At 30.4% G+C, this 26,476-nt stretch overlaps 1 protein-coding gene across 3 annotated transcripts in view; it reads left to right on the top strand.

Annotated features, from left to right (window-relative positions):
• The window catches only part of mtgo (miles to go), a 78,821-nt gene extending 54,729 nt beyond the window's left edge, over nucleotides 1-24,092 (top strand). For 2 of the 3 annotated variants that reach the window (XM_070649226.1, XM_070649227.1), the window contains exons 3-5: nucleotides 5,264-5,457; nucleotides 20,208-23,240; nucleotides 23,307-24,092. In XM_070649226.1, the coding sequence (XP_070505327.1) occupies nucleotides 5,264-5,457; nucleotides 20,208-23,240; nucleotides 23,307-23,993 (3,914 nt within the window). In that variant the 3' untranslated portion in view covers nucleotides 23,994-24,092. Of the gene's footprint in view, nucleotides 1-5,263; nucleotides 5,458-17,342; nucleotides 18,048-20,207; nucleotides 23,241-23,306 lie in introns of those variants that run through there. The other variant, XM_070649229.1, reaches the window with a different exon arrangement.
• The last annotated feature ends 2,384 nt before the right edge of the window (nucleotides 24,093-26,476 follow it).

Genomic DNA, 26,476 nt, shown 5'->3' with positions numbered 1-26,476 from the left:
ATCGAATAAAATATTAAAATGAACATCGTCTGTTGTTCGCTAGAAAATGTTTGTGTGTGAAAGAGAAAAAAAGAGTCATGAGGGAATGAAATAGAAAACGTAAAGAGGTCAATAAACAAAAATACGCAAAGCGTGTGTGCAAAAACAAGAAGATCATTCAAATGTAGAATGAACATAATGAATTTTCATGGGTGTAAATATATAAATAGAGCTGAATCACTAGCAAATTTTCATGTGAGGATGTACGTTTTGTCATATATGACACTTGTGAATCTCTATTTAGATAATTTAGTAAGCAAGTCTTGGGGTTCCCCTAAACTATCATCTTATCTCTACACAGTCTCAACTTCAACTTCAAATTCTGATTCTAGTATCTATTTTACTTGTTTCTTACATACTTTGCGAAGATAAAAGAGAATACTTGAATTAATTTCTAAGTGAATCTAATTAGCTGCATGCTAGCAATTCTAGTAGATATATCATTTTACTGCTGTTGTTGTTGTTGTCTTCTTCTATCCCTCTCAATGTTTCGCATAGTTTTTATTTCCATTTCTGCACACCTCACGCTGAATGGAGATGGAAAAACTTGTTGTTATGAAATTATAATAAGCGAAAAAACAATAGCAATAACAACAACACAAATAGTAATGATTTAGAAACAGCACACAATATACATAACATCTTTATGTACGCTACCAAGCCATGTGAATGAATGAATTTTCATAGAAATAAAAAATGTTTAACTGTACATTACAACCAACACTCATCAGTTCAACTAGGTAGAATTCCATTTGCTGCTGTTTTTGCCTTTTGAATTATATTCTTTTTTTTTGCTATTTTGTTGGCAGAAAGGCCAAAGGTTTTGTGCACAGCATCTTTTTTACTCTCTTGAGAGAATATTTTTTAATAATCTTAAGTGCCATCACATCAATTGTTACCTTTACAAGTTTCTTTTACTCTCAGTATTCGTACTTTGATTCAGAAAAAAAATAAGTATGATCAAGAAGATGCTCAAGGTCATCAAAGTCACTAAACAATATAAAAATAACAACAACACCAATATTAATGAGAATGAAATATGATTTCATCGATTTTATTGCCAAAAAGTGAGAAAGGAAAGGCAATAAAAAAAATCTTTTTAATGTTTTTAAGAGTATCAAGAAGACAAATATTCGATGAATAAGACTTGCTCGTATCTTGTTGAAGATTTGCTTATTCTTCTTACAAAACACGGGCAAAGTAAATTTATTGCGAGGAAATTTTGTTGAAAATAATCTTTAAAATAAAATAACATTATTATCTGAGGCTAATTTGCTGGGATAAATCGCTTTAAATATGCAATAGAGTATATAACTTGTGCATAACAAGGAGAACATTCATAAATTATGTAACACTAATAATAGCACTTTTAGACCCTTTTCCTCCACTACACCGATACATGACATAATCATGTCAACCTCCACCTCCTTACATTATTTCCAAACGTTCCCAAAGTAATAAATCTCTAGTTTAATTGATATTTCCCAAAATCAACATGCCCGGAATTTTTAATTCTTTAATTACCATATGATTTGGGTTTTCTCATGCGTGAAATAATTTATAATTTATCAAATAGAAACGTCAATGACTCATAAATCAAAATATAAAAGCTATTAACTAATCAAATGCTAAAAACAATTCAAGAAATATTTCGCTTATTAACAATGTTGCTAAAATAAATCCCGAATAGCACAAGTCGGTCAATTGATCTGAAATTCAGCTTCAGGCTGCCGTGACTTATGACATAGTCCCTAACTAAACCTGAATCTGGCACTAGGCCGACGTAACTCTGAAATCTGAGTTCCCGACATGATCTGACATAGTTCCGAACTAAGGTACTAGGCTGACGTGTCTCTGTCCTGGTCATTGATCTAATCTGAATCTGGCACCAAATCAGAGTCACGTCTGCCTCAGGCCGGATATTTAATGAATTATAATTTATGCTCTTCGGGATTAACATGAGACCATAAATATTAACATCTGAAAATTAAAAATTATTAACAGCAATTTGCATTCAAATAGTGAGAAAAATCTTCTGCTCGTTTTGTCATTGACGTCAACTAATAATGTTATTTATCTGTTTTTGTTTTGGAAAATGAGATTAAAGGGGAGGCGAAGGTCGACATTTGTCATCAAAAATTATTATCGCCGATACGATTTGCTGTTCAACGAAGCATAATTAATAATTTTTACTAGTTTGTCTATAGACGTGAAGTCAACCGATTTTTTTGTTTGATTTTGCCACTTCCACTGTCAAAAATAATATTTTACTCACACATTAGAGGTTGTTGAACTTTTTTTTTACACTCTCGCGATTTCGTGAATCAACAGAAGAAAGCTACACATCAAGACGACAAAAAATCGTCATCGCTTCATATGACTTTCAAATAAATCTGTGCAGAATAAACACTTAAGAAAATAAATGATTGAAATAAAGATGGGAAATTGAAATTAAAGATGAAATGCAGACATACTTAAAGAATAATAATCACCATACAATGTTGCACAATTGTTAAGAATCTCAAATATTTCAAGTTTTACAGCTTTGCAAAAAAGATAAACTTGAGAAAAGCAATTCAATACCCTAATTTTTTTATTAACAATTTAACGCTCATTTCAACATATTGTAAATAAATTAAGCTTATTTTTTATCATTGCCAGTACCATCAGAAACAGAAATCAACAATTCATTCTGTTGCTGTTATGTTTTATGGTTTAAAATTTTATTTTTCATTATTCGAGACCGTAAATAAACTTGATTCCATTGTCTATTCGCTATTTATACACACATAGTCTCGTCGACCATCGACACCAATTTTGTGGCGAGATGTGTAACGAATGCAAGATATAAGACAAAAATGAGGTCAATGCCAGATTTTTGAAAGAATTTTTTGTTTTGTATGCCTTATTTTACTATTTTTGCCTGACTGATTCACGTATGAAATATTCTTTATGTGAAGCAAAAATGCAGTTTAATATTTATTTCAACTTGTTCATGGCAAAAATTTCTGTTTTTTTAAATTTCCACACATTTACCGGAGGCTTAAAACTCACTCAACATGTTAGTGAATGAGTAAAGAAGAATGAAATTCCGAGAAAACAACATCGAAGTAAATAAGTAAGTTAAGTGCCGGGGATTTTCCGTTGTTTTGATCATTGGTTTCTCGTCATTATACGTTTATACAGCCTTTCTTTTATTTTTATAATGGCGTCCAAAGTTCCAATGTATAAAATGGGAAGAACATCTTGTTGACCGATGTCATAATTTACGCACGTAACCAACCCGAAAAGCACAACACATCGATCCAAAATCCGGTATTAAACCGGCGTGATTCTAGCATGGTGTTGAATTCAAATCAAATCCGGTACCAATTCAGAGTCACGGCGACGTCGAACAAGTGATAATGCACTTCTTTCATTAGCTAATTAACATCACTTATCAACACCAAATGGAAGTCGCCTCTACTTGGCACCCATATGGATGTCACACAGAGTTATCGTCTTCATTTGTGTCGCTCAGCTGTCACATAACATCAAACACGTTTACTAATGTTAATGAATCATCTGACACATAGCTATGCGTTCGTCATTATGTAAATAAAAATAGATTTCTACTTCTTAACCTTGAAATTACTAAGCAAGTAGTCATAGAACATTCATTATTAGATTCATGACCTATTCGTTTGTGTATAGGCTTGTGAGAATTTCAGATAAAAGTTCAAGGAGAGACAAATTAAGACCGAAATACTTTTCGCTAAACGTCATCTGATTTGTCTATATTTACACAATTCATAAAAATATTTCAAAGTCCAATGTCTATCAAAAAGACGAAAAAATTTGATTGCCGGCAATTGTTCATGACATTTTAATATATGTGCCTCAAATTCTTTTTCATTAATATTTGTTAAGTTCGAATTGAATTCTCATTTATCGAATGTATATTTTACGGACCGATTGGTTCTCATTCAAAATTATGATAGAATAAAACTAAGTAAGTGAATAGATATAAATAAATACATACAAATATATCACTGGAGCCGATTGTCGATGGCGTCTAAGTGGAAAATATAAATTTATGAAAATTATATTTTTTAATTTGCAAAAAAATAATAAAACAAATGAAGGTGAACTTTAAATTTTAAATATTATTCAAATACACGTTTGTTGTTTTGTTGGAAATGAAGTCAAAGAGAAAGTTTAAAGTCTATTTTGGTTTAAAATTATTGTTTTTATTTTGGCGGTGTTTTTCTTTCCTAGAAAATATGTTCGAGCATCAAAATTCCAACTGTGTTTTAAATTTGATTTATTTTTCTGTGTTTTTTTCGCACAAGACGAATCATTTTCATGCTGTGCAGTGTTGCGTCCTCAAAAAATTATTTTCAACTGCACAAGAGCTTGATTAATTACAGTTTTAATAGCAATTTTATTTTTAAATTGTTCAACATTTTAAAGAAAATTTCACTGCACATATGGACTTGGTGAAATTTTTATCATTTAATGTTTTATTGTTGAATTGTGATTTAAATTTGATGTATTCATGCTTGGTTTTTAATGAAATTTACCTACCTCTAACTCGTAGTCAGAGCTCGAAGTCGACTCAGATTTTGTATGAAAAAGTCGAATAAAGTCGTATTTCAAATGCTATCGAGTTGACTCAAATTGACCATTTGATACAAAATCAAGAGAACCGAAATGGAGCTTTACTTGTTGTGTTTCACAGACATCGGAATTTAATGAAGATCCTTTGCTCAATTTGAATTTTTAACTCTATTAAATACAACTTAAATTCTGAATCTCTCAATTATAACTTGCTAGAATAAGTAAGATACGTAATATATTTATTGAGTGATAAAGAGAGAGTTTTCTGGTGCGCATATAATTTTCTTGTTACACAAAAGGGTATTTAAATTCAGTACATATATTCAATAAAGGAGTATTGCATCATTCTCAAGTCGTAACAGCTGATTTGCTATGCATGAATGTGATCTGATTACATTTTTTTCTATAAATGACATGAATGCAATACACAAGTGCTCCATATATGTCAATAATGATGGTGATGATGAGTTGCTCATGAGGTTTTCAATAGTGATTATTGAATCCTGGTTTGAGAGTACTTTAATGTCGGAGATTGACTTTTTTAAACTGGATCATAATATAATTGACATTTTAATCTTTATTCACACATCTTAATAATTGCAAATTTCCTTTAATCTCATTACAGGACCAGTCACAGTGCCAATGGTATCACAAAGTGGATCACCTCCTATTCCAATGCCGGTTCAAGTGCCACCAGGACATGTAATGCAACAGATAGTTGATGAAAATGGAACACTACGTCATGTAATTTTATCAACACAACATCAACAGCTACAAAGTGGTGTACAAGGTGTACAACACCATATCCACGGTCATTTCGTAAGTTTTTAAAGATTTTTCTTAAAATTTGCGGTTATTCTGTTGTTGAACGGATATTTAATTAATAAATACTACAAGGTTGACACTTACTTTTCCTTTTTGGACACAAGTTTTCTTCATTAATTCTTATTAAATTTAAAATTTACAACTGGGTTAAAGTGAAATGTGGAAATTATTGGAGTTTTAAAATGAATAATGAATGTAGGCTGCATTATAGTTGGTGAATGCATTCCTATAAATTATGGAATATTTTGAAATGATAAAGGCAAATGTTCATATTGGGAACTACAATTTAATACTTTCAAGTTCCTTTAAACAATGCAAAATGCTTGACACCCTACAAATTCAAATCAATTCATTCATGCTCAAAAAGATTTATTTATATTGCAAAACAATAAAGCATTATTTATCGTTCATGTCAATTTTGTTACAACAGCATAAAAAAGAACGATCATAAAATTATTTTGTAACTACAATGTTGTTAAAAAAGTTTATTATCACAATAAATTATGCAAAAACAGATTTTAAAAGACATAAAAATAAATACAAAAGCTATTGAATATGCATTAAATTGGTAAAGGTCGAATGAACATATGAAAAAGAGCGATAAGGCTTTATTTAAAAATTAGCCCTTAGGAATTTAATTGCTAGTCTGTTATGGCTTAATCACCATGTTATGGTGACAATGCTAATTATCAATGTGATCAAGTCTTAAAGACATAATCAAAATGTGGGTGTTTAATAAATTTTTCATGTAAAATTCTACCATATGCTAGTCTAGCTCCAGAATAGCTCAAGTCGGCCTATCGATCCTAAATCCATTTACAGACCGGATTCGCTCTGGAATCCATCATCAATTTAGAGTCACGCCGGCTTGTTTCAGTGTCTTAATCCATTAACCGAATTGTGCTGTTCGTGGCTGATATCGAATATGCAAAAATATTGAATTAATTGCCAAACATATTCCAAAAGCAGACCTGTTCCTCTCTATGTCTTTTTCGTAAACATGTCCCTATCATCATCGCTTGCGTCACATCAAATTATTTTTCCAACATTTATCAGATTGTAACCCATAATTTTAAATTTATTGACGTACAATCAAACACAAAATATCAGTCAACAACTTGTTTTTGTTCTTTAATATGATATTGAGTCATCGACAATGGACGACAGAAAAATATAAATGTCATTATTCTCTTACATTGGAATTCTTTTTTTTGTCGGTTTCGATAATTAAAATAATTTCTCACTTGAAATTTAATGGAATTAAAATAAGGTAAAAATGTGTCAATTCAATTGTGTTCAATGAAAATGCAATTTTTGCCAGTTTTTATTTAAATATAAAGCAATACGTTAGTGGAAAATAATTAAGTTGTGTTGATGTTGAATGTACGAAAATGTGTCCCAAGTGTGAATCGAATTCAGTAACAACCAAATTGTTATTTCATTTACTGCTTACTCGTGAAAAACAGAATATTTTGTCAACCACGCAAGGCAAACATAAGCTATTCTCTAACGAAATAAATGACTACATGCAATTCCAATTTTATGCTGATGGGCATGATTGGATGACTAATTTGTTTGGTCACTATGGAGTATTTATCAAATTTTGTATGGCATTTCATAATAATTTGTCTGATTCCATTACAATTCAAATAGATTGCTTGCACTTTTGAGGTAGAAGCACAATAATAATATTTTGGGATTCTATCCCATGCTTATTAAACTTTATCTTATTAAGTAACCAATAAGTACTTTACAATTTACATGGAAACTACACGACATGCTTGCATGCATTAATAAATTGATAGAAAAGAACAAGTAAAGTAATTTCAATGCACACATATACACATTTTTTTATCTGAACTTCCTCATTTGCCAACACTATGAATATTGTCATTATATAATTCCTTTATTATTAGTTTTCATGCTTTATCAAACGGCAAATTTTATGTTTATTTATCATGCTTTATATTTTTATTTTATTTCTCCTACTCTTTAATGTTTGTAATAAATAAACACTTGTTGATAATACTGCTGCTTAATACACAGCACATACATACATTTAAAGGTGATTTTATGAATGAATCCAGTCTTGAATATAAAAATTGGGGTAAGGAATTTTTCGTGTCGTTACGGCTCATAAGAGATAAGACTTGAGAAATAGAAGAATAATTTTATTATCCAAAGAATTCACCCGAGCGGCACATAGGTCGATTCAATTGTCATGGTGCCGTCAGGGAAACTTCTCATTTACTGTGAATGCAAAGATGTAACAGAGACCTAGCGAACTCGTTGTGCTGTTCATGTTATGCATTTTTAGCATGTTTTTAAGTCTTTCATGGGAAAGTATAGTCGACCATTGGTATTTTTTGCATCGATTATTTTTGTCAAGGCTGTTACAAAGTTGCACTCCGTCCAATAGCGAATCTAATAAGTGAACGACCCCTAACTTGAATAATTATTTTAAGAAAAGTAAGAGAAAAATGCAGTTAAAATCGAAAATACCGCTTTTCCCTTTTTCTTTCAATTCTCCTTTACATCCGGCTTCATTCAACGTCAATAAACAATAATCTCGTTCATTGTCTTACTGAACTTTCCATAAATAACAGCAATAAATAAAAAAAAAATATGAATGAAGAAAATAATTTTCATTTTGCCGGCTGCAAATTTTAAAGCAAAGTCTGAACATGGCATATGATAATTTGTAATAGCATTTTATGCGTGGGCAGTCGCTTAATGTCTAGTATTAATATTTATATATTTATTCAACTACTGTAGACATCGTTCAGGTCGAGTAATATTTAATTCATTTCTCATTTTCTACACTTACAGTTTCGCTTAATTTATTAGACTGATTTTGTCAATTTGTTTAGACATTTTTGACAGATATTTACAACTTCTAAATAATGTTGTAATACTTACTGTAAGCTCATTTTGAAACTTAATTAGTAACATGCTAGTGTTCCACATATAAAATTTAAGAACTCTGTAAAGTTTAAACAAAGTCTGCTTACAATTTGTTTAAATAACATGCAAATTACTCACTGCTTATGTCTACCAATTTTCATTTACGTTTTATTTACAGTTTCACTAAACACTTTTGTGTAATTGACATAAGTCTACGTGATTACATCGATCAGTCATTCAGAATCGCCTACAATAACTTTTTCCATTCTAGAAACTCTTTTGAAAAGTGCAAATATTCAAATGATTCATAAATATGTAAATTCGTTCGAGTAAGAACGAGAATTGCGGCAAAATATGAGAAAATACAGTCAACAATGACAAATGAAGTTATAAGATTTACTTTTAAGATTAAATTTGTGAATTGACGCGAGACGATCGATGTTGATGTGAACTGAAAATTTCCTTAATTCAAGCAACAAGTTCATTACATTTTCATGTTAATGCTTGACATTTCGACAGTCGTGTCAACGTCTTTACACAAGAAATTACGTTCTAAAGAAGCCCAAAAATGTTTAAGAATCTTTCAATATTTGAATTGTTATTTGCTAATTTTATGGGCAGAGCCCAGTCAATCAGAAAATTTTTAATTGCCTAAATATTTGATGTCTGGACATTAATCACATATTTAATAAAGTTCTCAAGTGGTCGACAAAATTTTAGTCTCAAAGCTCATGATAATAAATTTATAGCCTCATGAATCACTAAAGTCACATTTGGGAAATTCTTGAATGAAGCAACTTACTTAGCTGTATTTTTTCACGGTCATTTGCAACGACTTGTGATAATTTTTTATATTTAAATGTGATAATTTTACAGAAAAAATATTGAAAGAGCGTTTTTTGGAAAATACGGGAAGAACCGGTATGTAAAGAAATGTCCACTGCCAAACTTTTCAAATTAACACTTTAGTCATAACAAACAATTGATGGTTGTACTTTAAAATCATGAAAATAGCCGGTTAATACTACATTTCTTAAAAAATATATTCACACACAGAAATATCATTTAAGTGTGCCGCCCGTGTGCACTTGTAATGAGGTTATTTGCCTCATCGTTCGTTGCCATGTAGCTTCTCCTACTCCTCCCTCCCTCTGTTTTGCCATTTATTTTTTCTCATTCACTTGTTCATTGTATAATTGCAATCCGTTTCCGAATGATATGAAGAAAAATGCTTGGAGGCTTGCTTGATGGTAGGCAGAAAGAATTTGAGCTAAATTTGGTTTTCAATGGAAACATTCTGTCCTGTGGATTCTTAAAATTTAAATTAATTAATCTTATTCTTTGAAATCTCTTGTTTTTGAGAATTTTGGTTTAAAACTTCTTCAAACTTTGTGAAGCATGTAAATCTCTTCTTGTTCTTTGATCTTTGTTTAGTACTGATCGTTGGAACACTTGAAGTTTACTTGAATCGACTCGACTTCCTGCTCTGGCTTAGTAATTGCATCGAACTAAAATACTTTATAGCTAGCTTAAGACAAAATGACACATACTGCAAACATCTCCGGATTAAAACTTTTAACTGGAGAAAAACAAATAAATTAACACAGATTAAAATAATTAAGGGGTGCGTCCATTATAGCAGGAAACATGCATGCATATTTAAATAAAATTTAAGATCTACAAAAAATGTTTATGAATAAAACAATGTAAAAATTGGGTTATGTGGTTTTGCAAGGCAGACGCCAGGAAAAACATAAAAGTAAGCCGATATGAATGTACAACAATAAACGCAAAGTACCGTAAATGTTTAAAGGCAATTTTCTTATGCTCACATTGTGATATGTTGCGATGATTGAAAGAGTAAAATGAGCGAAATAGAGAGATGAAAGTAGAGGAGAAGGCATAAATGAACATAAGATGTACTGTTTTATGTGTACGTAAGTGAATTGTCTTATTTTGGAGCTTTCAAAAAAAAAGATTTCTTTTTCAACTTCTTCTTTATGAAAGCAAGCACATGTAGACATTGATAGACCTTCACTTCCATCCATTAAACACAAACATTCAGAGTTGCAGTTTTGCTTCTTTATCGCCGTTTCATCTTCAAAAAGAAATGATGAAGATTCAGATGAATGAAATATTGTACGTACATGGGTGTTATCGTGCCTTTCTTGGCAATATATGTAAATATGGGATAATTTTACAATCATTAATCATTTCCTTTAATTGAATTACAATTTGTTGGTTTTGGAGATTTGGCAAAAAGGGAACTTGGGTTTATTATCTGTTTCCTTATTTGTGGTTCTTGCTCAGATAAGAGTTTGAAAAATATTTTTGATAGTTTGCTTAAAAACGATCATTTTTCTTTAATTTTTAATGTGGATTCTGGTCACTAAACAGACTTGAATTTTTCTTTTAAATACAAGTCGATCTTCGAATTCTGATTTTTGCTTAAAAAAAAAAAAAAACCTTTAGCTATTCAGATCTTTAAGATCCAGAGCTGCGCTAGGGCGATTCGCGGCTAATGATTGTTTAACGAGTGAGGGTGCGCCAGACCACTTGCATTCAATTACCTACAGTTTATAGTGGGATCAGAACCACTCCTTTGATGACGCTATTATCAGCTTATTATCTCTAGCCTACAAAGGAAGACTTGAGCCGCGTTTCCACTACATATGATTCGAAAAAGGACACGTGAAAAATTTCCCATGCCGAGTCCGAACCCATGATCTGGATCGAGCTGTCTGATTTTTCCGCCACCGAGCCACTTCGACTCACGATTTTTGCTTAAGGGTAGTGAAAACATTTTGATGACAGAAGGTGTAGAAGACTCAAAAATAATATTCCAAAAAGTTTATTGAACTTTGCAATTCAGAAATTAGTCTACTCAAAAGAGAAATTAACTGCAGAGACAATCACAATTATCTACAGTGAATGTATTTTCCTCAATTTCCCCCTTAAAAGTTATGTTTTAAAAAAAAGTTCAGTTAAAATTGAGAGCGTGCATAATTTTATTAAGACAAGTCATAAAAAAATTAAACTTCTTTCTCTACAACCCACAAAATAAATGAGAAACGTAAAAAATAATAAGTGCATTCATTAAAAGAAGAATTGCCTGCTCGACTAACATGCCTTTTACTTCCACATTCCATTCTTATTGACATTTTCTAATAATATAGTAGTTACATATACATTGATAAAATAAGTTAAATACAAATGTAATAAGATACACAGACTTTCCGGTTTGATTTTTTTATGTTTCATACACACATTTTCCCTCTGAGATTATCTATGAGCTTTAATACAATTGTTTATGAAACACTTCTAATCCGCATATACTAAAACTTTCTTTTCCATTTTCTAAGTGCATAATTGGCAATTGCATGTTAATTGGATTTGTTCTGTTTGACAGCATATGATCATTTGCATTTTTTGTCATTCCACATTGAGTTATGTCTTTTCATGAAAGTTTTAAAGTAAATTTGATAAAATTGTTTTGAACTTGAACTTTGAAACGAAGAGGTTCTCTCGTATCGATTATCAATACAGTCTTCCTATCAACAATTCATAAATTCGTTATTCATACAAGATGACATACAAAGTGCATGCTTATGAAACAAAATATGTGCATTTATATTAAATACAAGGCTTGATGCATTGGCAACTCATTTTTTAGAGAAAATTTACAATCGATTGAACGTCAAAAGTATTCAACAGGTGATTAAGAAGCTTATCTTCATATTAAGAACAAATTTTCTATTTATTACAACAAAAGCAAGACTTTGATGGCCTAAAATTATACTTTGATAAATTTATTTCAAAAGTGCTCGATTATTTTATTAAAAACCAATTTAATAAACCAAAAATTTGAAAATTGTTTAAAATCGCAGAAATAAATTTCCCTGAGAGTAAAAAAAGCTCAAATTCAAATTCACATCTAGATGTCGCTACAAGCTCAAACTAGAAAACTTTTCACCATACGCAAATCTGGTTGTAATGAATGAATTGGATGTGTGTAAAAAGTTCATTGACATTTCATTGTGGTGAATATTACAGCAGCATCAGTAAACAGCAGTGTTGATTACAGTAATGATTGTTCATTGTTAATGTTGGATGATGAGCTTTATGTCGAGCATAATATTATGTTCTGTTATCAAGAAAGTCAACTTTTCTTAGTGTTTAATTATTAATTTTTGAGAATCATGAGTTGGTTTCTGAGTAGATGTTAAGTTTGATACTGAATGAGAATTTTGGAAAGAAAGAAATTTTAAGATTTTTCTGGTCAAAATTCATAATTTTCAATTAAACCTTAATAGCAATAAACAATAATATTTGATTTTCTGCTACTTTAAACATTCCTTATTTGAGCTAAATCAGCATAGCTTGAAAATCCATGACCTAACCACATTATGTTCATCTTTAATAAATTATCTTGTATAAAACAATGAAAAATTCATGAAATATCTTTAAAAAGGTCATAAATCAAATAATCTTTTAAAAATTGATGCCACTTCGGGTTTCATAATCAGATAATTAATCAAAAGAAGACCCTTTTCAAGTTCCTCTTAGGACAGTCACGCGAAAACAATTTGGCTTTGTGGCATAATTGTTCGAAAAGCTTATTAGATAACCAAATTGGAATTAATTTCCATACAAGTGACACCATACATCTCTATTTTCCTGACTACCTTTTAAGCTTTGACAACTCAAAGAGAACTTAATAGTTTATTTTTCACACAACTTTCTTGCTCATTAATCATTTCATTTTGTATATTTTTAAAATAAGCAATATTTTATTTGGTGTGCATTCATGTAATACATCCAAAGTGCGGTACATGATAAGCATTCAATTGAGTATAACTTTACTGCCATTTACCAAATGCTCTTAGCTTGAAAGATAGTTGTTTTTTGAGTGATGAAAATAAAAAGAAGCAGCATAACAAGCTTAGTTAAATCGCACGCGAAGAAATTCATCATTTAGTAAATTAAATTTCAGCACTTAAGCTGTTTGAGCACTCATACAGTTATAGATGGTTTAAGGTATTGAAAAATTAAGTGCAACTAGCTATGAAATAAGAAGTATCTAATTCATCTCATTCACATTTGGTGAGAAATGTTATGCTGCAAATAAGTAGAGAGAGTTGATTGTTATTAAAGCGCATTTTATGATGTTTCGGTTTGGACCGAGACTACAGACAATTCTTAGAGACCATGACTATGTCAACTATGACTAAAGCCAAGTCTTGAAATAGGTCTCTAGGACTTCTAGTTGTAAAGAGGCTATAGGTTTTAAGTACAAAAGTTATAAGCCAAGAACCGGAAATTGTGTGAGAAAAATTGTATTCCACAGCTAAGAACGTCGCTAATTTAAGTAAACATCCATTGCAAAATCAAATAGACAGACTAATCACGGCTATATTCTTCTTAATTTCCGAATTCCATGCTTAATGGTTAAAGGAATAAAAAATTATTGGAATTAAAAAATTAGCATTAATCAATCAGATTTAAAATAGAATGGACATTTGACTTGATGTATCCTTGACTTTAACAAGTCGTACTTGTGGAAAGGAAATGAAATGGACATAAGAAAAGACAAACTGTCTTTTAATTTGATTGTAAGAGTAAGAAGTACGTTAAAAGAACTCCATAAAGAGAGGAAAAATACAAAAAGTGAGAGAATCATGTCTAGTGCAGTAGAGGGGAGTAAATCATTACTGAAATGAAAATAATTAAAGTATTATCTCAATTTAGATAGTTTTTTTTGTGTAAATCAAAACCTGATGATTTTCATGAGTCACTCTATTTTTACTCGCTGTCTTATCAACATCACGCGCGGCTCGCGGTAAATTCGAGTATTTAAAAACGGAACCGAAATTCCACAATAAAATATCTATCAATTCCATCGTTCAACGGGGAATTTTTATTGTTATTATTTTGTGCTGGAAAAAATTGTTGAGCGGGCTTAAAAAACAGAATTCTGATGGCTGTCATATTTGTAGTGGAATATTAAAAGTGTTGTCGATCATCAGACATATAATTTGAGCTCATTTAAGCAGCAAAATCACCATTTTTCCTCTCCAATACAGTTTAACAATTCTTTTTTTTTGTACAAGCTTATGAAAAAAAGATCACATTGTTAAATTTGTGGAATCACGGAAAATTGTTGTTTCGACTTTTGCTGACTTATATTCTGTTGAGTAAAAAAAAGAAAGGCAAGAGCAATTGGAATTTGCACGACATTACGTGGCGACGATATAACGGACTAAAATGGTTTGTTGTGGAAAATTTTTCCTCCTTACTTCAGTTACCTAATGAGTTAGCTCACGTGTACTTGATTGAGTTGTTTTTCTATACTAAAAATTTATAGTTTTTTAGCAGCTAAATCGAAAAGTGTGATTCACGAGACCTTGCATTTCATTTTAATTTCATGTTTTGGGACTTTTTTTTTGCTTAATTTTGTGTGCGAATTTTTGTCAACACAAGCTAATAATAATAAATGTGAAGTAATTTTGTTTTAAAATTTTGCTGATAAGAAATTAATGAGGCAAATCAAAACGAAGTCATTATAATTTTTTTTTGTTGGAATCAAATGGACAACTTGTGAAGTTATCTACTTTTTTGATGGAATTTTAAACGAATTTCTTAGTGGTTTTTAGTCAATATATTATTTTACGAATCTGTACTTTCGTTATTAATCTTCTATTGAAAGTCATTGACTACGAAGGCATGAAAATTTAAAATCCAATTACGGTTATACATTACATGGAAAAATTATTTATTGAACAGACATTATTCAAGTGAAGAAATCAATAGGGCTTGGCCGAAAGAGTAGTTTCATTTCGAATTGAAATCTCAACAGTTTGAAAAGTTCAAAGTGATCACGAGTGGAAAGAAATACATTAGAATTAGTCAATGACAAGTTGATGTCCAGTTGATGACTGGAAAGAAATACGTTAGAACTAGTTAATATCTAGTTGATGTCTAGTTCTAACTCGATACAATATACTTGAAATTTGCAAACTTGTTTGTATTTTCCAATTGACTGTCACTTGGCTTTAAGGTTTGCTTCCATAAATTAAAGCAAAAAACTTCCAATTACTGAGTATGAATTTCGAAACGGCCAAGCCCAATAGTTACAAAGTAATTCAATAACTATACATTCTTAAAGCCGGTTCTGCATTCTATTCCATTTCCGTAAATATTTACCGCATATCGTGTTACTGACACTAATGTCAAATTAATGTTGAGACTTACAATCACTCAGGCCTAAGCATAGGTAGTACTTAAAAATAAATAAATATAATTTTGAAGTCAACAAAAAATGTCAAAAATGTTTTAGTCTGGTGTAAAAAGCAATGTCCAATTGCAGTTGTTTTCCAGCAATTGTAATGTAATGCTTTCTCTTATAAAAAATTTCTACCGCAAGATTGCCCGTGAAAAAATCTTAAGACACAGAAATGAGAACAATTCACCTCATTGTACCCGAGAGAAATCTTTTAACGTAAAAGTTCAGTCAGAATTATTTGCTGAGAAAATAAAATGTAAATCAAAAAAAGTAAAGTTGATTCAGTTGTTATTTATAAAAGTAAACGTGAAGAACTGAAAATCTGAGTGACTCTTATCACCAACTTTATTTAAATAACTGAATTAATATTTTAATTTTAAAGCAAATAGAGATATCAAAATTGAATGTTCAAATATTTATTACTAATGCACTTGTTTGGATTGTTGTTGTATTTTGAACATTAGATACTTGCTCGGGGTCAAACTTAACTAAACATTTAAATATTTTCAAAATAAAAAATAAATAAAATTTTTCAAAGATTAAATTTTTAACAATAAATTTTTCAATTTTATTAGTTTCAAAAAATAATATTAATGACATTCAAAAATGCTGAAATATCATAAAATTATTATTTTTAAAGATCACTCAAAACTATGCTTCCATCAAACTATATTTAGTTTGCATTTGCAAGTTTCAATGGATATTAAAAATTCCAAGTTTATAAATATCATTGCTCATTCAAATTTGAATTTTTTATTGATATCTGCACAATATGTTGATAAAATTAGCATCAGAAATGGAAAATGGTTAAACAATCTTTTTTATCATTGCATAAATCTTGTCTATTGACAACTAATACAGGCAAACCAATCTTGTGCAATATCAAAATGTTAAATAACATCGGACTATTGCAAGTGCATGATTTAATCGATGAAAAAAAGTCATTAACCTTAACATATAATTTTGTATGAGATTTTTTCTGTTGAATGAGTCTAATTTACAGTAATAACTAAATCAGTTACTTGTTTGTTTTGCTGCCGTAAGCATGTCTTAAGAACCAATAGATTGATTTAAAAAAATTCAATTACAAGCTCATTTGTGGATTTTAGTTGGACTTATTTCAGCAAAAAGTTTGCAATTCAATTGTCATAAAAACAGTTTTTATGGCAGTAAAATTTCAGTTTCGTCAATTTCATTTTTAATAGGCAACACAAAAGTAGCAAATTCGCGATATTTTTATTAAAGTCAAAGCAAAAACTTCTGTGAATGTAGTGCTATCAGCAGTATTTTTTGTTATTATCAGCACAGCTTTTTTTCATACAATTCACTTAAGAAGCTCGATTGTGTTGTCAGTTTTTGTATTTATAGAATATAAAACATTTATTTATTATAATACTTTAATGGAAATTTTTATAATACTTGTTGTGCTACTAATTGTTGAGACCTTTAGATGTTAATCCCGAGCGACACAAATGAAGAAGGCTCAACTATGGAGTTTTAAAGGGTCTGCTAAACCTCTTTTATTAACACTAAATGGAAGCCGTCTTCATGTGGAATCTTAATGGCTGCTATATGGTTTAGCGGAGCCTTTGAAACTCCGCGGGGAGCCTTCATCATTTGTGTCGTTCGGGATGCAGATCGCCATTAAAAATTCAATTTAAATATGCAAAATTTGTCTCATTAAATTCACAAAATTTTAAAAATTCCTAACATGCATATTATAGCGATAAACGTTGCAAAAGCAGAAATTTGCATACAAACAAATGAAATGAAAATGAAATGCACTAGCTTTAAATAAAAAGCTTATAAATTCTCATTTTTAAAACAAATTTCTTTCCAATAGAGCTGATAACGTAGTCACAATACTAACCGTAGCTACAAATTCTAAAGAAAACTTCCTTTCAAATTGTCTACGTGCGATTGATAGCGATTTTTTACTAACTGGGCGACACAACATTTTAAAGACAGAAAAAAAAAATTATTGAAAAGTGCGATAAAGTTTTTTGTAGACTAAAAAACCCATAAACACATTCAATTTTTTAATTAAGCGTTTACGAACGAAACAGAATTCTACTAATACTTGAAAACGCTTTAAACAAGTGAAACGACAGCGAAAATGGAAATAAACAGTCGCTATTGTGAAGTGTCCACGTATGCAGCATCATCAAGCGGTTATAATTCGAGCACGGCAAGCAGTAGTCTTAATTATATTGACGACGTTACTGATAATCAAACGGTGATTGACAAAAATAACGATAATAATAATAAAATAAATTGTGAAGAATTTAATTGCTGTAACATAATCGACGAAAAGAGTGAGAGTAATATCGATTTGAGTGACAATCAACAGCCTGTTACAAAATTAATCATAACAATAACATTGAAAAAGACTGAAGAGGTACAGTAATCATCGTATATGTAATTACCTAATTATAATTGAAATGGGAAGGAATTGATGCATTATAATAATTTTTAATGATACGACAGACTTTTTTTGTAAAGAACGAAATTGAAAAGTGGATTTTAAAAATTGTGTGGATATGAAAATTCTAACAATTTTAAAAAAATATACTGTAAAGAAGGGATTAGGGTTGACTCTAAAAACTGAAAGTAGTGATGATGAATTAACAGATATAAGCTGAAAATAGAACTCGATCAGATAAGGAGCATGTTTAAAAAGATGCTCACAAAATTGAGCACGTTCAATTATATTGATAGAATATGCTCTTGGGTACGCTCATTTAGATGAGTTAAGGATTATGAAAAATGCAAATTAGTATATCTCAATTATCGTTCAAACAGTATCACTTATTTCTTTCCTGAATATTTCAAATATACAAATTAGTTTTAATTATTCAACTCAGCTGTTTAATGCTTTTTAAAAAGAAAGGTTTAATTTTGCTCGGATAACAAATTTGATTCATTTTGTTGTGTACAGACAACTGTTTCTAATTTAATTGGTCCTACTAAAATAGATTTTAAAATGTAATAACTATAACATTTAGGGATCATAAATACTAAAGAGCAAGTTAACGGAAATTTTGCGAAATTAAATAGCTTTGTATGACTTTCTTCTTAATTTGATTTAAATTGAGATTATAAATTTATGTACATTACGAGTTCAGGATCTAAGTGTCTTTATCTGATCTAGAACTGAACTAAAATTGGATATACAGTCAAATCGGCTTGAGACTTTTCCATATAAAATCCGAGTCGAGTTCGAGTTCTAGTCGTTATTGATTCTGTATAGACTACTTGAATTAGCTCATAATCCAGCTTGTCATAAAAGAAATTATACAAGAGCCTTCAAATTCTGATGAAATTAGTACAAATTAATGAAAGTATTTTCCAATTTTCTCAAGCTTCATTTGCTCAAGGTGTGCGGTTTAAAAATAAACTAATCATATTTTTGCAGGTGTTTACTTTCATTCGTGAGCTTTTCTTATCAGCTTGTCTAATTATAACCAAATATTTTCAAGTTTTTCTGCTGTATTCAACAGTCCGGTAGTTTTCTTTAATTAATTAATCTCTTAAGCTATTTAACAATTTCCCTTGATGGTTGGAAATTTATAATTGGCAATTGATAATTTTCAGCTACAATGTTTAAGTTGAAGTTCATTAAAATAACATTTCATGAAATGTTTATACATGAGCATTTTGTGTCTGCATTTTTTGCTAAAAAGCTCGTTACGCAGTTGATTATCTATGATTTTGTGTGTTAGACTGAATGCTCCATTTAGGTCCGTAGCTAATGCTTACATTTATATGCTTTTTCTTATTGTATTAGCAGAAAGTAGATCAATCTCATAATAGTCAGTAACTTATTTTTTACAATAAGACCATAAAAGTTTCTCCCTTTTATCCATTTTTACAGCTTTGATTTTATGCAGCAGTAAAATCACACTTAAAATTCTCTAAAGTGAACAATAATAAAAGATTTTTAGTTGCCACGATTAAATACCTTTTTATATGTAACTAATTGAAGGCTACACGATAATGAATGTTCACGGTGTACTGCATGGCTTGTTTCCATCACACTTAATATTGTTATTTAATTTATCAAAAAATAAGTTTTTTTTGTACATCGCTTTGTATTTACCGAAACAAGTGACGATCAAAATATATTGATGGATTTCATATAAAATCAATTTCTCCAATAGAATTACAGTATATTGAAACATTTGAAATATATGTAGCTTCACACACAAAAGTGTAAAATATCTTATCAAAAATCTTGTAGCAATAAAAAACAGCTTTCGATTTCCTCTCACAATAATATTTATATTTACACAAATGTGAAATACCGAACAGCTTTGATGACGTTGATCTATTGACACAGAACGGAAACATACATTGGGGGTTTTATTCGAGACTATACAAAATAATGCAAATTAATATGGATTATTGAACAAAATTACTTTTTTCATCAACAACAGATAACCGTTAAACATAAAATAAATTTAAATAGTTGCATGCCCCTTGAAAACATAAACATAGATAGGGGATGACAAATTAAAAACTCATTAACTAATTTAATATTTTTACGAATTTATTTTAGATATCTGCCAACGGAACAGCTCCACAATATTATAATCCAATAGCAGGATATCCACCAACAAATCAAGCCAGCTCAACAAATCAATTATATACGACAATGAATCATCAGCAAGCTCAACAATTGTCACATTCGCCATCACCTCCGAATAGCACAAATAACAACAACAGCAACTCTAGCAACAATAACAATAATTCGATAAATAATAATAATTATCAAAACAACGAGAGGGCCCAGCGACAATATAACAAGTTAATAAGAAAATTGGAATCGCGTAATACGTCAACACAAGCTCATTCCCAAACATCAAGAATCAATAATAGAAATGACAATCTCAATGGCTCTAGTGGTACACGTAGAAATAATTTACAACGAAATGGTTCAAATTCTGCTGGAGGTGCTTCATCAGTTGGTACAAGTGATGATGGTGAAGAGTCATCGAGTGTACCAGATGAGGAGGATGATATGCAAATTCTTATTGACTATTTATCATCAATTGAACCACCAGTAGTTAAGGAGATTCAATCACATACAGCACTTGTAACGTGGGAAGCTCCACCACAACCAACTGAAAATGCCTTAGTCAATCTCAACACCAACGATATACGATACGAAATTCTATTGGGTGATCGTGGAAAGGATGGCAAATATAAATCAATCTTTCGTGGTACAAATCTTTCATGTCGCATACAGGATTTGCGTGCAGGACAAGAATATCATGTGTGTCTTAGTGCTCATTTGGATGATGTAAAAGGATCAGAGACTGAACCAGTTGTTTTTAAGACACCGGCACGTGAACCCGACACACCAACACAACCGAAAGTTCTCGCAAAGACCAAAAATTCATTACAGCTACGATGGAATGCACCAGTCGATAATGGATCACATATAATCCACTATATTCTCGAAATGAGTAATGAGCCAGATGGTGAATTTACAGAGTTATGTAAAATTAAGGGTAAACAATTTACAGTTAACAAATTAACACCAGCAGCATGGTATACATTCCGCTTAGCGGCAGTTAATGAAGTTGGACGTTCAGAGTATTCACAACCAATTTCATATAATACAGATGGATATCCACCACCTCAACCACTACCTCCACGAGTTCATAATGTAACAACAACATCAATTGCATTACTTTGGAGTCGAAGACGTGAAGATGGTGAATTTATTTTACAAATGACTAACCAAGGCCCTCAAGGATACATGAATGTTTATTATGGACCAGAAATAATTTATGAATGCACACGACTTCAACGTGCAACAAGCTATCAATTTCGTTTAGCATCAAAGACTGATGCAGGACAATCATCATGGAGTGATGAGATATCAGTAGCAACACTTCCCGATCAACCGGGACGTCCATCAAAGCCTCAAGTAAAAGGAAAAATTCATGCATATAATTTCAAAGTGAAATGGGATCCTCCACATGATAGAGGTGGTGCAGAAATTAAATGCTATCATTTAGAAATCAGTTCGGGTGCAATTTTTGAGCGAATTTATAGTGGAACGTTAGCGGAAGCTGTTTGTGATCGACTTAGTCCGGGTACAACGTATCAAGTTCGTGTATTGTGTGAGGGACCTGGTGGTGTAAGTGGACCATCTGATACATCAACAATTACAACAGAAGCCATTGTTCCAAATCCACCTAAGACTCCATACTATAGTAATCTACCTGGACCATATGCAGCAGTGCTGCAATGGGAAAAACCACATTATCAAGGCGGAGCTCCTGTAACGGAATATGAACTTGAATTAGAAGGAATTCTTAATGAAGGTAATGCAGATAGAAAGAAGCAAAGGACAATTGTTTATCGTGGCAAGGAGCCATATTGTGTTGTTAAAGATCTCCTTCCTGGAGAATCATATACAACTCATGTACGTGCTGTGAATCGTATTGGTGCTGGTGAATGGTCTGATGAATTTACTTTCCGTGCTGGTTCGGCACAACCTGGTAAACCTCTTACGCCTGAAGTTCAAGTGCGCTCACCAACAAATTTATTTGTTACATGGCAAGAGCCACAATGCAATGGTGCACCAATTATTGACTATAAATTGGAAAGTTCATCAAAACAAGAGGAGGATGGATTTTCAACTGTATATCATGGCACAGAATTGAGTGCTGATTTGAAGGATCTGTTGCCATTTACCACTTACTTTTTCCGTCTTCATGCGGTCAATGCTGCTGGTCGCAGTCCAAACTCAACTACTGTCTCTCAAAGAACACCAGCTGATGTGCCTGGTATTCCATCACTTTTGCCCGATCTGTTTGCCATTTCATCGAATTCTGCACATTTATATTGGAAAGAACCAGAGTCAAATGGTAATGCAATAATTAATTACATACTAGAATGTGGTGATCGTCAATTAATGACGGATAAAAATCAAACTGATTTACTGATTGAGCATTTAAGTCCAGAGCAAATGTATAAGATAAGAGTACAGGCTGTGAATTCGATTGGTGCTGGTGCCTTTTGTCCTTCACATAAAATATTGACGAAACCCTTGCCACCGAAGCCACCACGTTTAGAGTGCATACAATATGGCTACAATTCTTTGAAACTTAAATGGGGTAGTGGCGATGGTGCGCCAACGTCTACAATGAGTAAGAGTGCCAATATTATGGACTTCCATCGTTTTTATGTTGAAATGAAAATTAAGAGCTCATCAAAAGACTTTCAAAATATTTATACAGGCACACGTAATTCCATCAAAGTACAAAAATTACACGAGTCTACAGATTATGCATTCCGTATATGTGCACAAACTGAGCATGCTGGCATTGGTACATGGTCTGAAGAATATTATTATCGTACACAAGCAGCACAACCGAATGTTGTAAAGATTGTTCGTTGCATTGAAAACTTCCCGGTGATAAATAATAGTGCAAATGAGTCACATATTGATACATTACCAACACTGACAGTTGAATGGCAGCATAGTAAAAATAATCACTTTAATGATAGCGTTGAATATATCCTTCAAAAGGCAATTGCTGCTGCTAGTAATAATAAGAATCTTCAATATGAGGAGGTAACTATTTTCATGACAAGACTCTTTATTTCCAGTATTAATTAAAATTGTTCTTTAATGTTTTAGATCTACCGAGGTGCCGATACCCGTTTCACAGAAACAGTTGAATACGACACCGATTATAGTCTCCGCGTGATTCCAGTTCGAGTAATGAAATCTAAACGAACGACATCCGTATGCTCATCTTCAACAAGAAATTCACATGACAGCGATGAAGTTGATGGTCGACAGAGTAGCGATGAATCAGATAACGAGGAATCAGATGATGATGTTAAGAGAAGAATAAATGATACGCCTGTAACATATGAATATGTATTTGGTACAGCATCTTCCGCATATCACTATAAATTGCCAAAAGCAACAGAAGTTCAAGCAGTAGCAGCAAATGCAACAGTGACAACAGCCTCAAGTCAATCGACGAGTACATCGAGAAAAGTGACAAAATCAAGTGTAAGTGCAAAGTCATCACAATCACAAACTAATGTATCGAAAAAGCATCATCACATTCAGCAGAGCCATAAACCATCAAATGTAGAGACAGAATTAACTACAGTCGATTCATCAGACGACGAAAAGCCAACGGAAGTGACAAGTGCAAAACAAAGTTTGTTCCTTAACCTACTCAAAGCCATTCGTGAATTTTTCTATAATCGTAATAATTGGTCAGTGACTGAGGAGAGCATAATCATATGGCTAGGTTTCATGTTCTTTGCAATTATTGTCGGATACATTCTTCATTTGATCATGGCGTAAGCATAACAACTTATAACTAAAAAAAATCAAATAATAATGAAAAAAAAAAAAAAATTATAAAAAATGATATACATATAATTAATTATTATTGAATCAAATTTATTCTGAAAAAAATCAATCGATATGTGTAGCTCTAAAAATTTATATATTAAAAATAAAAGCTTTTACGAATGATGATGATGATGATGATGACGATGAGAATAAGAAGGAAATCGTAGATATACAGATAACAATCAGAATTTTTTATGTGCAGGTTTATTTTGTTCGAAAGAAAGATTGATAAGGAAATCCTTTTGTTTTTACAATGAGAAACTTTTTGTGCATTATTTTTTACATATATATTTTAAAAATATATTCTTCTTACTTATATATATGGATCATGTATGTTATTATATACCTATAACTAAAATGTTTCTACTGTCTTGATTTATATTGTGTCTCTAAATAAAATATTTTTATTATTATTATAATTGTTTTATTAAAAAAAAAAATGATAAATGATTGAGTATAAAATATCGCAAAATTCATCTTTGTTTAATGAAAAAAACGAATGTTGAAAAAAGTTGATTGATATGTAATTAAATGAATGAGAAAAAGAAAAAAATTATTATTATTATTATTATTATGATTATAATTATGTGTATGTAGGGAATATGCAACAAAAAAAATTATACATTTAAAGTCATAAAAAAATGTTAAAACAATTTTATTTTTACAATTAAAAAAATTACCTATTTTTTGGGAATATATTTACCTTTCTTTACTGAAAATTAGTTGGAATTGATTGAGGATTGTTTCATGATTGATGATTCTGAAATTTTGCATTTATTTGAATTTTTGCATTTGTAAACTTGTGGTATTAAAGAATCAAAGTTCATAATTTATCAAAAATTCAAAAAGTTCACTTAATGATTATTCAAAAATGTTTATGAAACAATCGAATTAATTTCAATAATCTTCAGTTTATTATTTACGACATTAAATGTGCATACGTTCTGCTTTTAGCAAGAAAAATCAATTTTTACATAAAACTTAAATAGAATTTAAAAGAAAAAAATGAAAAACAAAGAAAGAGATGAAAAAATTATTTAAAAAAAATTGGTCCATGCATCGCGATATGAGTAAAAATGAATTTACATTCCATAATGAGATAATATTAATTGAATTAATTATTTCTACCAGGTAAAAGGAACTCATCACCCTTCACAGAAAATAATAAAAATATACAGATACGAAGCTCTTAAATTAGAATTTATGACAATTTTTTTTTTATTATTTTCACACACAAATACACACATACACTTACATATACATTCAAAATGAGGAATTTAATAGCTCAATTGTTATACGATATGAGAATCAAAACTTTTTTTAAAAAAAAAAAAAACATTTATCGACAGTATTCAATATTTTTTTTACATTTTAATGATTTTTTTTATGTCAACGACTTTATTACGTTTATTAGTTGAATTTATATGATTTTAAATACTACAATTATAATTTTTCACTTTTACATTCACGTCTTCCTTTCAATATACATGTTTTAATATAAATAAAATTTTTGGTGGACTTAACATGACATTTGGGAATTGGGACATGAAATGGTTGATCGAGATTTTAGTCTTGGTTAAGCTATTTAGTATACTTGAGCAGCAATATGGTGGCTAATAGTCTCAATTTAAAATAAATTGAATATTTTCGAAATTTTGGTACTAAACTCTCTAATTTCTATAAGTCATATACAAATGCACCAAAAAATATAGTCAAAATTACAGTCGAAATTTATAGCCATTTTTATTATTTTTTTTAGAGTAGCTAAAATGATTTTTATCATTTTTAAAAACTCAAACAGCTGAAATTTATCAAGTTTATATCCCACTGTCATAACCTTAATATTTCAAACATTTCATGACATTTTATAAATTAAAGAATAGTAAAATCATAAAATATTTCTCAACTTTTAGATGACAAACAATGGAAAAAAAAAAATAGAAAAAAAGTTAAAAGTAATTCAAATATTCCAATAGCACTTAACAAATTCTTTGAAAACAAGTACATTTATTCAACATACTAAAACTAAACTTCCTCATAGATGAAAATAAATAAAAAATTTGCAATAAAAATAAATTTACATTACAACAAAAAATAGCAAAAAACGAAACAAAAAAAAATTACTAACAAATCGTTACCTGATGATGCATAATGGAGAAATGAAGAAAAAATGAATAAAAAATAATAGAATTTAATTAATTTTGTGTGTAATGGAGAAAAAAATCAAATTTAAATGTATTTCTAACACGTTCCGATTCAAATGAAAAATGCTGAAAGAATAAGAAAAAAATTTGAAGTAAAAAAAATCTTTTATGCACTCTCATAATTTACATACTTATAATTATTATTATTATTATTACTATTATTATTATTATCAATAAAGTTTATTATTTTTTGAAAGTAAAACACAAATGCTTTATATTTACTGATAC

This window comes from Chironomus tepperi, unplaced genomic scaffold (assembly GCF_022539635.2).
Source record: "Chironomus tepperi strain 1889 unplaced genomic scaffold, CSIRO-AGI_Ctep_v1 contig_421, whole genome shotgun sequence".
Taxonomy (NCBI): Eukaryota; Metazoa; Arthropoda; class Insecta; order Diptera; family Chironomidae; genus Chironomus; species Chironomus tepperi.
Note: the sequence above shows the minus strand (reverse complement) of the source record. Positions and strands in the feature narration are given on the sequence as shown.